At 40.4% G+C, this 12,674-nt stretch overlaps 1 protein-coding gene across 1 annotated transcript in view; it reads right to left on the bottom strand.

The window, feature by feature from the left end:
- Positions 1–1,659: 1,659 nt before the first annotated feature.
- sgcz (sarcoglycan zeta) overlaps positions 1,660–12,674 on the bottom strand; it is a 130,293-nt gene continuing 119,278 nt past the window's right edge. Inside the window, exon 7 of the mRNA XM_028405102.1 lies at positions 1,660–1,866. Coding sequence (XP_028260903.1) covers positions 1,660–1,866 — 207 coding nt within the window. The remainder of the gene's footprint in view (positions 1,867–12,674) is intronic.

The raw sequence follows: 12,674 nt of genomic DNA, 5'->3' as shown, positions 1-12,674 counted from the left end.
AGGTTAAATGGAGTGGTGAGGATGGAAAGAAAGGAACTTGAGCATAAACTGAGGGGAATTCTCTCATTGACAATAGAGAGCAAGTGCTTGGCAAAAAAGAGTAGAAAAGCCATGCAAAAAGAGGTCTGACAGACAAGTAACACAGGATGAAGATGTATAATACTCCATAACAAGACTAAAATTGGTCTGGCTGTCAGCCGACTTCTGCCTAAGTGGAAGTTTGGCCCCATAGCACAAAATGGACTGTCTCTGCTATAGCACCCATCTGAGCCTTAATTTAACCTAAGGCCTATAACTCACTTTCCTCTTCCTTTTCATATTCAATTTGCTTTTTACCGCTAACAAAAAAAGCATGTCTAGGTAGATTGACTGTTGTGAGATTGAAACTAAAACATAAAGGAACAGAGAGGAGGGGAAGAAATCATGCATCTGATACTTGCTTTTTTCCCCTTTTTTTAGTGCACTGGTAGATGGATGGATGGATGGATGGGTAGGCAGAATGACCTTTTTCTCTTACCAGTCCAATGCAAGTAGGTGCATAGACAGAACAAAATAACTAGAGCATGGAGAAAAGATAAAGGAGAGCAGCAGCAAAATATGGAAAGATAAAGGAGCACAGGGACATCAGAAGGAAAAAGAAGAGGAAACGCAGAGATAACGAGGAAAAGATTTGATCTGAAGAAAGAAGAGAAAATGTGAAAAACCTCAAACTAAAAGGAGGAAAAGCTGGTAAATGTTGAAGGTTGAAGCACAATTATTTGCATTAGTTACCCTATGAAAAGTGGGACTATCAGGTGCAGATTAATGCAGAGGGGGTCACATGTCGTGTTTGGGATTAAAGACTTGAAGGGGGAGGAGGGGGAAGGCCTTTCTGGTATAGATTGGTCCGTTAGCTAGCCTTAGCTTTCCAAACAAACCCATTGTCTGATTTATTTGTTAGAAACCCATTGGGGCAAACCAAAGTCCACACTGATGTCTGTTGATGGGTTAACCAGGAGTCCGTGTCCATCTCCCTACTGGGGTTTGCAGTCCATCATTATGTCAGTTTATCCTAACAGAAACGATGTTTTCCAGGACATTTTGGTCATACTGTGAGCACAAGAGTCTGCCATTCTCAAGCAACTGTCACGCAAAATCCTCATGACTTTCAGAGACCATCATGGCAGCATTAAAAAATGGGAAAGAGATCCATCAGGAGCCCTCCACAGAGACTGCTTGTCAACGTCCATGAGTGATTGTAGCATCAAACCTGCCAGCTAACCTTGTTGGCTTTTGCATCACGCCAAGTCATCCATCTTCTTGACTAGCATCGGCTATTGACCAATCCATAATAATTTGGTCGATCAGCTTTTAGCCTCTCACAAGCTCTAGTTCACGTTGATCCAGTCCATTAGCCGGCATTAGCTTCACACCAAGCCACAGTCCCATGTTGATTTGGTCTGTTAGCAACCATTACCTTTCTACCAATCGGCAATCCATATTATTTGATTGGTGAACTTACATGAACCTCTTGCCATGCTACAATCCTCGTTGATTTGGTCTGTTGGTTGGCAATAGCTTCCCATCAAGCCATAAGTGATGTTGATACAGTCTGCTGGCTAGCATTTGCTTCAAACTCTATAGTCCATCATGTCCTGTGTGTCTGTCAGCTTCCCACTTTCAGCTCCAGAGACAAAAGTTACTGGTAGTCTGGCAGGTGGAGCCTTTTTCGGCTGGCGAAAGGTAGAGTTTGCCGTTAGCACAGGCGCACAGCTCATACACAGTCTGTTTGGTGTAGGTGGTTCCTGCAGGCGCCCCCTCCAGGGGGTCCACAGCACTACCAAGGGGAATGTTGCCCAGCTTGATAGTGTTGGCGTCTAGAAAGATCTGTGAGCATAAAAGGGAGATGATTTAGAAAAGTGTATATCCATAAAAAGTCTGAAGCTGATATTACAGCTGTAGGGGACTGACCTAACAACAGACAAACAAACAGAATGGAAGAAAGCTATCCTAAGAAAAAAAATGGGGTTGTTGGTACAGAGAAGGAGAGAACACAATGCTGTAGGCAATGATTACGCTCTGTGGTCGACTGAGGTTGTCATCAAGAAAGATCTACTGAGACAGAAAGGGAATTTCTATTTAGAACAGGTCTCTTTTGATGAAGAGGGAGAGTGGGAGTGAATGGAGCAGAGGGCAAGACAGGTGAAACAAAAGCCAGAAAATCAGTGGGAGACGAGAGAGGGGAGGATGGAGAGAGAGAGAGAGAGAGAGAGGAGAGAGAGGAGAGAGAGAAGCATCCAGAATAAGAAATACACCCTGGAAACAATGCCAAATTTTACACCAGATATTGTGTTGGAGATGTTTTGCTATATGTCGCCAAAAGATGTGTAATTACACCAATTATGTGACTATAAAACAAGGCTGTACTGTCAAAGCATTACACAACATGTAAATAGTTTAAGGTATGCTTTTGGAGGAATTTAATGGATTTATCTTTATATTTATCTTCATTATTGAGCAAGATATTTTTAACACCACTCAGAATTCAGCAGGAAAATACCAGTAGAGATCAAGGTCAAGGACGGAATCTTATATTGATGATGTATTCTATTGGTTGTCAGGTAGCAGTCCACCCACATACTGTGGCATCACAGTGATGTCTTTTGAATCACAAACAAGAAATGAGACAAACCTAATTTTACCTGTTGACAATTTAACCTTAATTAGCTCCAGCTGAGGATTCAGCTGAGTATCAAACAAGAACCATTACTCAATCTCAATGTCTAATGACTCCTTATTTATGTACTTGTCGCTGCTCAAAGAAGCCCTGCTCTTTTACCCTTTCACACTCATATAATGCGGCTGGATGGTAATCTGAGCAGACATCTGTATCCCCATTATCTGTGCCGAGGAGAGAAGAGGAGGAGGAAGAACAGAAGAGTTCCAGATGAGAGAGAGTAAATGTCAAATCAGAAGTGTTTGGAGGAAGACTTGGTACATAAGGAGAGGACATCATGATAAATGAAAGGGGGGAAAAAGGAGGAAGAGAGGAACACCCCAACAGTGACCAACCAATTAGAAGACTATAACTAATGATTTCACATTTCGATCTGTATGAACAACATCCACACACTCTGCATGATGGAGCAGAGCAAAGGTGCTGCTCAATGGCTGTTGAGCTAAAAGCAGCACATCTATTAGACATTAATGTAAAGACAATGCCTGTATGCATGTAAGCAGAGTGTTTAAAACAGACTGATGTAACCTTAATAATGGTGTCATGCCTCATAGCCCAGATGTCTTTACTCAGTTAGATGAAACTCTACAAGGTCTCCTGAATTATTACTTTCCATCCTCCTACCTAAGGGGTCTTGAGGGGTGATTTAAAAATAATAGTCATACAAATCCATTAGCAGGCAGAACACCTTTTCCACAGGAAGGTATTTCAAAGAACAAGAAAAGAATTTTTAACAGCCTATTTATACCAATCCTCAAGGGGATTGAGGATGGTTCCATTTTTATTATTTAAGTGGTTATTTTCTGAAATGTTTCCAGTTGTATTGTAGTCTATTTACAATTCAGTGTTAACCAGACACAATGCACCCTGACTATCAAACATTAACATACTGCAATGACACAAGAGCTATATGTATTTCAAGCGCCATTGCTGAAAACTCGGATCATTAAGCTAGTCTCTTGGGCCTCGTTCACACTGAAGAAAGTCAATCCAGCTAGAGTAGGATTTAATCAGGATAGCCTTTAAGCTGGATATATTCAGAACTATTTTTAATCTGGCTATCACACACGCGTGTCCGCTCTCAATCCAGCTTAACCCGGCTCGTTTGTTGTCCTCTAAACCGCTAGGTGGCACCTTGTAAAATTCAGAGTCCGTTCAGGTAGGGCTTTTTTTTCTGTTCAAAAAGCAGTTTATTCCTTTGGAGCCCTGTCGAAAATAAACTTGGGGCAAAGCTGTCATAGTTCAACGGTTGTTTACATACGGTTTTTGTTCACGACCTGGACACTGTCCCTGTGAACTTGGAAGTATCACGTTGCGAGCCGGATTTGCTAGCTGCATTTGTGTTCAGACCTGAGCCAGATGTAGGCCAAATGTGACGTAAACTGAGTCTGAACAAAGTGAATCTGGATATACCTACTGATATATCCAGACTAAACTATCCAGATATATCCAGATACGGCCCGAATCCCGCTCTAGCCAGATTGATTCCCCCAGTGTGAACGGGGTCTTGGTGTCAGCTAAGTGCCAATGCAAACAAAGCGGGCGCTATTAATGCTTACTTTGTTTATCAGTTCAGCTGTGTTGTGGTTTTTATGGACATGTTCCTGTAGTTTCCCTGGAGGTGATGAAAATCACCACACAACATGTGAAATTACACCTCCGCCCTAAATATGTCTATTCAAAGCAGCTTTTGCCTTTTGTCTCATAAACCATAAATATTGTTGTTTTTAGCCCTTATGAGCATCTCTTTATAATTAATAGATGGCATTAACTTTTAGCTTTACATGGAAAACATTTAGTAATGTATGATTACTGTCTTGCAATCTATTTAGCAGTAATGCCAAGTGAGCAAGAACTAAGCAGATTAATCGTCCCATTCAGATGTTCCTTATACGAGGAGAGTCAGTCTGTCTTGTTACTGCAAAAGGAGATTTGTCTTTCTTTAGAAGATATTAGATACATGAATTGAACTATGGTAACTGTATGCCACAGGGATGAGTACAACTGAATAAATGAGATAGAAATTAATAATGCACGACAAAAACGATCGTAAAATTTTTGCTGATTAATTTAAGTGAAAATCTTGTACCAAAGTCCTATGCTCACACTCTTATTTACGTTTATTCTGAATCAGTGCGGAAAAGGGCTGCTCACTTTTGATATGCAATGGAATAAAATGAATTTAAATAGCTGCCAACATGTGCTGAAATATCTTCAATAGAAAAACATAGATAACACACACATCAGTCCTGTTTCCACTCAAGATTCTAGTAACAAAAAGAAAAAAAGGCAGGAATGAGCAACTGTATACAACCATCTCATTAAGCTGCATTGCCCATTAGTTTTAATGAGACATAGTAACAATGACAAGAAGACACTTTCAGACCTACTGAAAACTGAGTATGTGAACTTTGTTCCCCATGTGCCAAGCAAAGGAAAATACCACACTACATCTCTAAATGTCAAGGCACGCATTTAACAGGTCTCTGGTGCACACCTGTCATCTCTCCCTTTGGCTCTCCAATAAAATCTGCCAGGGCTCAGTTATAGCCTTACAGGGGAGGAAGGGACTCAGTCACGGTTGGCAACATAACCCAAATCTAATTCTAACAGCCTGCTTGCCATAGCAACGGAAACCTAAAATGAACTTGGGCATGTCCATGGGAAGGAGGGATGAGGCGAAATGGGTGCACGCATGTTTATGTGAGGAAAAGCCAATGAAATTACTTCCCCTCTTTTTCATAACAATAGAAACATCATGGTAACAAACAAACTAAACAGAAAAGGCAAGGGAGTGAAACAAATGAGGATATAAAAAGAAGCGAGGAAGAAGATGAGACTGGACAGAGAAGAAGATGATTAGTAACTATAGATGATGGCTCACAAGGAAGTATATGGAGTGAAGAGGAGATCAATAAAAACACAAAGTGAGAGGAAAGGAAAAAAAGTAGGAGAAATAGAAACAGATGATTGCTATATCAGGCAATATGGACAATAGAAGAAAGAAAATGAGGGACGGACACACAGATGGATGGGAGGAGAGGAAGGAGCTAGAGAAAGGGGAGTAGAAGTCATTTGTTGTAGCTTAAGGTCGGATTAGCGCTGACATTCATCCCAAATGAAAGTGTCTGTAAGTATTAGGTCGGCCTGTTGTTAGCTGTACATGAAGGTCTGTACACGTGAATGTGTGTGTGTGTGTAAGGAAGAATGTGTCTCTGATTACAAATATACGTGAATAAATTCTTTTCATTATGATTACTTTGTATATTATTATTATTATTATTATGCAATTAGACATTTTAATCACTGTAAATATACAATGGGTGGTCATAGAAGGCCATAAGAAGCCTGGAAATCACAAAATGAAATATGTTCTTCTAGATCTTCCATTCCACTGCATCTGAGGTGTGCCACGAAAAAGTGTGATCAAAGAGTTTAATCTGAACCGCTATGATAAAATCTTGCGCATATCTGCGTGGGTGGCTGTGTATGTGCATACACTAGGGGTGGATGTGAGCCTTGCACTCCAGCAGCAATTTTAGCAAGCACGTGGCTTTAGCATCAAGGAGATGGGGAAACATGGGGGGGAGTGGCAATTATTGAGGGTCAAAACATTTTTCATGGATGATTTCCTTTGGAACAGCTAAGAAACATGGGAAAAAGGGCTGGGAGGAGAGTGAGCTGTGAGAGAGGTGGTGAAAGGAGATGATTTTTTTTCAGTGGAATGAAAGGAGGAGGGAGAGGCAGAGGGGACGAAGACAGCGGAGGAAATAAGAGGGTTAAAGTGTCTTAGGGAGGAGATCAAGAGGAATAACAAGTGTTCCACAGGAGAAGGGACTGTATGAATGTGTTTGTGGACCAGGAGGAATTTAGCCTGCGAAGAGGGACAGGTGAAGGTCATATGAGGAGCAGGAATGATTATATAATACATAAGATACCACAGTATGTATACAAAAAAGGATGGAGTCACATTTTAGGTCCATATACATATAAAATGAGGCTTATGGTGACTATTTATATTTTCAGTAGTAGCTAGGTTAGGATAGGATTAGGCACATGCCACAGTCACCCCCGATTACTGATTACTGGCTGCAAGGCCTTTGGGGGATTTGTGTGTGGGCTGGACATTAAAGAGTGAAAGCTGTGGTACCACACCACACATCATAACCACATCGGGCAGTGGCCACAGTTTCCTTGGTGTACTCATACCCAACTACCCAACGAAAACAACCAGCAAACAACCAGGGTTTGTCCACTGTGGAGGTAAGCTCCTTGTGTTATGTTTAGGAAAAGTTGATGGTTTCACACCATTAAAACATCATTCTTAATATTAATCTTAATCTTAATCTTATGGCTTCTCTGCCATTTGCACAACTACCATGGTTTACATTGCACTTTTAAGTTTTTTATTTTTTAATTTCCCTGATTTTTTTGTTTGTTTGTTTCTGGAGGTTACTTTTTCAACTAAACTATATGACTGTCTGAGATAAGGTCGTGCATTTTGCCAATAATAACAAACTCAGGTAAGTTTGTGAGGTTGACGATGTGAGAATGTGACTGATCTCCATGGCTACTTTCTCAGTGTGAATAACCATATTTCCCAATGTCAAAATCCTAACTACCCAATTGAATGGAGCTGACCTGGAACCAAAATAGACTCAAAAAGTCTTTGACTGTGTGGATGAAAGAGTTGGGGAGGTGTGACAAAGGTTGAAAGGACAATAACAGTACTATTTCACTCACACAAAATTTTGTCCACACACACACTTCACAACAGTTGAACCGCTGCAGTTTGCCTTAGCTCCCCTCTCCTCCCATTCTCCTCATCTTTTCCCATTCTTGCACACTCACACACTCCTGCAACACAAATAGGTGGGAGGCTGTGAAGCTATCTGAGTGTATTACACAGACCATTAGGCTTGTTGAATGGACAGATGCTAGAATGGGAGCTGACAATGGACTAAATGACAGAGGCTGGAGAGAGACTGAGGGTGTAGTAACCCTGATGTAGCGGGGACATGAAGCAAATATCAGTCCGCTCTACTGTACCATTTAAACACACATACACACATACAGTACACACACTCAAGAGCAGGCAAAGACAAATGCATTCACAGGTGGATGAGAACAGAGACTTTAACACAGCATGCACAGACACACAGAGGGTGATGGAGCTGCTGTTACAGACAGAGAGAGAGACAGCGAGAGAAACAAATAGACACCCCCCACCCACACACACACAGAGAAAGACTGATATTGAGTTACATCAGACTGACAGGACACACACATCAATGATGATCGCCTCGGGGAGTGTGAAGTATAGGCTCATCATTTTTTTTTTTTTTTACGCTAATCACACCTTTTGAAAAACATCCACATCTCCCAGCTATTGGCAGGTATCTGTTTATCTCTTATCTTTTTTTTCATGAACACACACACACACAGACGAAGGCTTTTTAAGAGGGGAGTCGGATGTTGATGAAAACAAGTATTGGAAGTAAACAGAAAGGCTCCAGAGATGGAAAGAATGAGGAAGGAGTGGAAGTGTGCTTGAAGTTCCATATGTGTGTGTGTGTGTGTGCATTTTTAGGTGTTGGGTTTATGCATTGATCTATCTTTCATGTGAGAAGGTGATTCTGTATCTTCATAGCTATATCAAATTCCTTTCATTTGTGCAATTTGCTTACATTTTTCTCTCTATATATATATGTATTTGTGGACCTTCCATAGCATCAGCGTGTACGACAGGGAGTTACCCCTTGTCAGCATTCTAATTCACTCACCATTCTGCCTTACCCGCAGGTAAAACAACAAGCAGCAGGGAAAAGAAAAAAAAGAGCAAGTCCCAGTATATCAACCCAATAACACCTCCAGGCTACTGCAGCTTAATAAACCCCAGAATTGTGTCAACAAACAATAAAACTCCATGGAAACCAAACTTTGTTGAAAGTTTCCCTAGTTAACCCCGTTTCACCTCTCTGAAGTCAGATGTACTACACATGAATGCAAACGTAAGGTACTGGGTATTCAAGGTGTTCAGAAAGAGTTTAAAGGGGCAGTTCATTAAAAAAAAGTGATGTTGAAGTACATTATTTTTTAAAGTGGAAGTTGTGTCTGTTTATGTCTGCGTCCTGTTGAATGCTATTTTTTGTGTCTGAGCATGACTCTTCTAAATTCCTGTGGGACAATAGGGTGTTAGTGTCTACCTGCATGATAGGCTGGATAAACTACTGTATGTAATCCTACTATGTAAAGTAAGGCACAAATAAAAGGAGAACAGCTACTTCATTGTCCTGTAATGTTAGACTGAGGGCCAAACAGGTGCTACATTTACTAAATATCTTGTGATGACACGCAAAAGGTCATGCAAAATTCAAAATATCTCTGCAATATAGATAGATATCTTAACATCCTAAGTCTTCCTCGTATTTCAAATATTATACAAATAAATATAAATAATAAAAACTACTATTATCCTTCATTATAAATACATCACTGCCCATCAGTTCAGTTCATTGCTGCTTGTACAGCATAATAATAATAATAGCACAATGAATAATTACTGAGCTACAATAAAGGTGTCAGTAACATATAGCACTATACTCTGTGTTGACAGAAAGGTGTCAAATAATGTGCGCTGTGGCAGAAATCTCATATCTACTTTTTATAATTATCCACTTATAGGTCTCCTTTTTTCTGTGTCCTGCTCCCCTTTTTGAGAAACACTCTATAGTACAGTGTTTCATGCTAAATGATTAGGTAATGACAGGTACGGTCACACTGTGACATGAGTAGTAACCATATGCAACATTACACTGTAAGCCTGGCATTAGTGTACAGGTCTGCCTATTTGCAGATTCTTGTTTTTTTTTAACAACATGTAGATTAATATACACATATATATATATATACATAGATAAAGCTAAATTTCTTCAATTTTTGCACACAAATTCCATAATTATAGCCAAAATACCTTCCTTGGTCAGAGATTTTATGATCCAGGGGCACATTAGTGCTTCTTTAGTATGAATTACTTCAGTGATTAACCTAGCAAGACACTTTTTACAGGGCTTACTTACTAAAACAAACCCTAGCAAGTGAAGAAAAAGCATCCTGTTTGTCCTACAGAGAAAAGGCCATAGGCCTGTTTCACCAAATTACAAGCTGTGACTCATATAACAACATAATGTCATTTCCACATGTTTAACACTGAAAAACGTTTCCTGCAAACTCACACTACATGAGGTCATTTTCCTCTTGCTTACTCTGACACTGAAGCAGAATTTGCATGTACTGCATGAAACTGATAAAATCATGTCTATCAAGCATAGCTATCATATCAGCTACATTTACCCAAAGGAACCACAACAGTTGGAACTCATGTGCCCAACCTAAGGGCATTTAGACTGTATTTTTGGAGCTGTGCTGTAGTAATGCTTCCTGTAAGGCATTCCTGTGCTATCTGCTGCTCAACAAACTGTCACAGCCTCAATCCTGTTAATCTTGCTCAATTTTCCCCTTTGACCCTGTCAGTCTTTTCTCCCTCCCTTCAGATTAGTGCACTCTTCTTCCATCCTCCATCTATCTGCTAGGTTTCACTCCTAAGGAAAATGATTGGTTAGCATTGCCTTTAACATTGCATAAAAGTCCAGGTAAAATATCCTAATAATTAAATTTGTTAAGTAAATAAATGAACTCAATTACTAACAAAAATGCAGTGTCCGAGAATATTATTTATTTAATCTCTCTACACTTAATCTCTACGAAGGTGGCATGATGGTACTGTTGGCACTATTGCTTCACATCAAGAACTTCCTCTGGCCAGGGCCTTTCTGTGTGGTGTTAACATGTTCTCCTCTCGTCAGTTATCTCGGGGTACTCCAGCGTCACATACAAAAAATGCACGTTAGGGTTAATCTAGGACTCTAAATTATCTGTAGGTGTAAGTGTTAGCGTGTCTAGCTGCTAGCCCTGCGATACACTGATGACCTGTGGGCTATACCCCACCACTCTTCCAGCAAAATGTCTATAATGTTGTGAATTTGTGTGTGTATGCATTTATTAGGCTTAGATTATTATATATATTGGACATTAGATATGCAGGCCAGAGCAGGCAAGTGGCCCCGGGGCCAGACCCCTGGTTTAAGTGATAATAACATCCCAAAGAGTGAAGAATTACAGGGGTTGCTGTGGAGTGAAGATGAGAAGAAAGCATAAATTAGAAGAATGGAAATCCTACAGAGTGAATGGATGGATGATGAAAGCGATAGAGGGAGGAGAAGGAGAGAGAGAGTAGATAATAAAAAGAAGGAAAGCCAGGAGAACTGCAGGAATCCAGAGAGGATCTGTCAGCTCTCGTTGGCTTTGATTTTAATGGAAGCCAGCACTCCCCTACCTCTAACCCATTTGGCCCTAATTCCACCGCTGCTTTCCAAACTTTTTAAACTTTAATGGCCCCTTCTTAAGTGCCAGCTGCTGACAACATTGATTTGGCTTTAAGCCTTGCTGTCCCGCACGCCTTTATTTTCTCCTGCAAAATCGACAGAAACATCTATTTTCTGCCATCCTCCTCCACCTCCTACTCATCCGATCCTCCTATCCTCCCTTCATCCGCTTTCTTCTTTTCATTTGATGGTGTCAGCGGTCAGGGGAAAGCTTGTATGAAAATGGATGAAAACGGAATGCTATTTGGATAAAGTGCTCCTTTTAGGGAAGTACAGTGTGTAGGCATTTTTCCTTCTGTTCTAGGCTGGGTTGGGACAGGGAGAAGAGATTTTTTTGTGTGGTGCACAGATAGTCCTGCTCAATGTCAAGAACCGACAAAAATAAAGGTGTCACAAATATATGTGTTATGTGGTGTGCTGTGATTGCCTCGTTGTTGCACTCACAAAGACATGTAAACTTTGCAACTAAACAGCATCCTGTCATTTTCTCTGAATTTTACAGAGCCCCTAAAGGGGTATCAGCAAAAAAACAAATTGTTGTTGTGCGTACTAAATAATATCCTGTGCTCACAAGAAAGTATCTGGTGAGCACGGGATAATATTATGTGGTCACAAATAAATATCTGGTGAGCAGGATAAAAATATGTGGTGCGCATGAGAAACCACATAGGTCTGATACTCATGATGGCTGCAGGAGGAGGAGGAGATATTCTGTATTTATTTTCCTTAAAAGTCAAAGAAATATCCTTAACACTGCTATTAAGAGACTTAAGGATGATAAGGTATTTGCCGTACTCGCTCCTTCAATGTAGCTGTCGATGGCAGAACTGTTGTGTATATTGTGACGGAGAAAAACCTTGAAAGTCTCTGACGATAATATTCTCTGTACCCCGGTCACCTCTGACAATCTGAGAGCCGCCTGATCTTCTCACTGCCTCCATGTAGTAGCCTCCAAGAACCTTTGGGTGACTGCTTGTAGTGAATACATTTATCCAAATGATTTTCTGTGGTAACCCGTCATAACACCCATTAATACAGATACCAAATGGCTTCAGCTAGTCATATGAATCCAAGTGCCAAAAATAATTAGGCCCAGTCGCAAAATAGACGAAGAATCGTCTTCTTCCTCTAACTGCAACCCACCTTGGACTGGATAAAGGTGATCACCTGGTCCAAACTGGTGTATCCCTTGCACTGAGGACTTTCTTTCCGAGACAATAATAACAATGATGTTTAACAAGCAAACTTTTGATGTCCTTATAGTATGAAAATACAGCCCATCTAATGCTTTAACATTCATTTCTTTTCCACGCAAGACTGCACTATGTGTGGTCACCAGCGAGTAATAGGGATCTTGTGAAAATGTGCATAGGTTCTTTTCCTGTCGGAGGGCAGTAAAAAAATGTACGTTGGCTGATTAATCCCATTTAAATCAGCAAACTAGCTTCTTAGTTATATTTTAGCTATAAACTATACAGGCAGGTGTGTTTTTATGATTTGTCTAGATTTCATTT

The sequence above is a fragment of the Parambassis ranga genome, chromosome 1, assembly GCF_900634625.1.
Source record: "Parambassis ranga chromosome 1, fParRan2.1, whole genome shotgun sequence".
NCBI classification, from domain to species: Eukaryota; Metazoa; Chordata; class Actinopteri; family Ambassidae; genus Parambassis; species Parambassis ranga.
The sequence above is the reverse complement of the archived record's forward strand: the minus strand, read 5'-3'. Positions and strand labels throughout refer to the sequence as shown.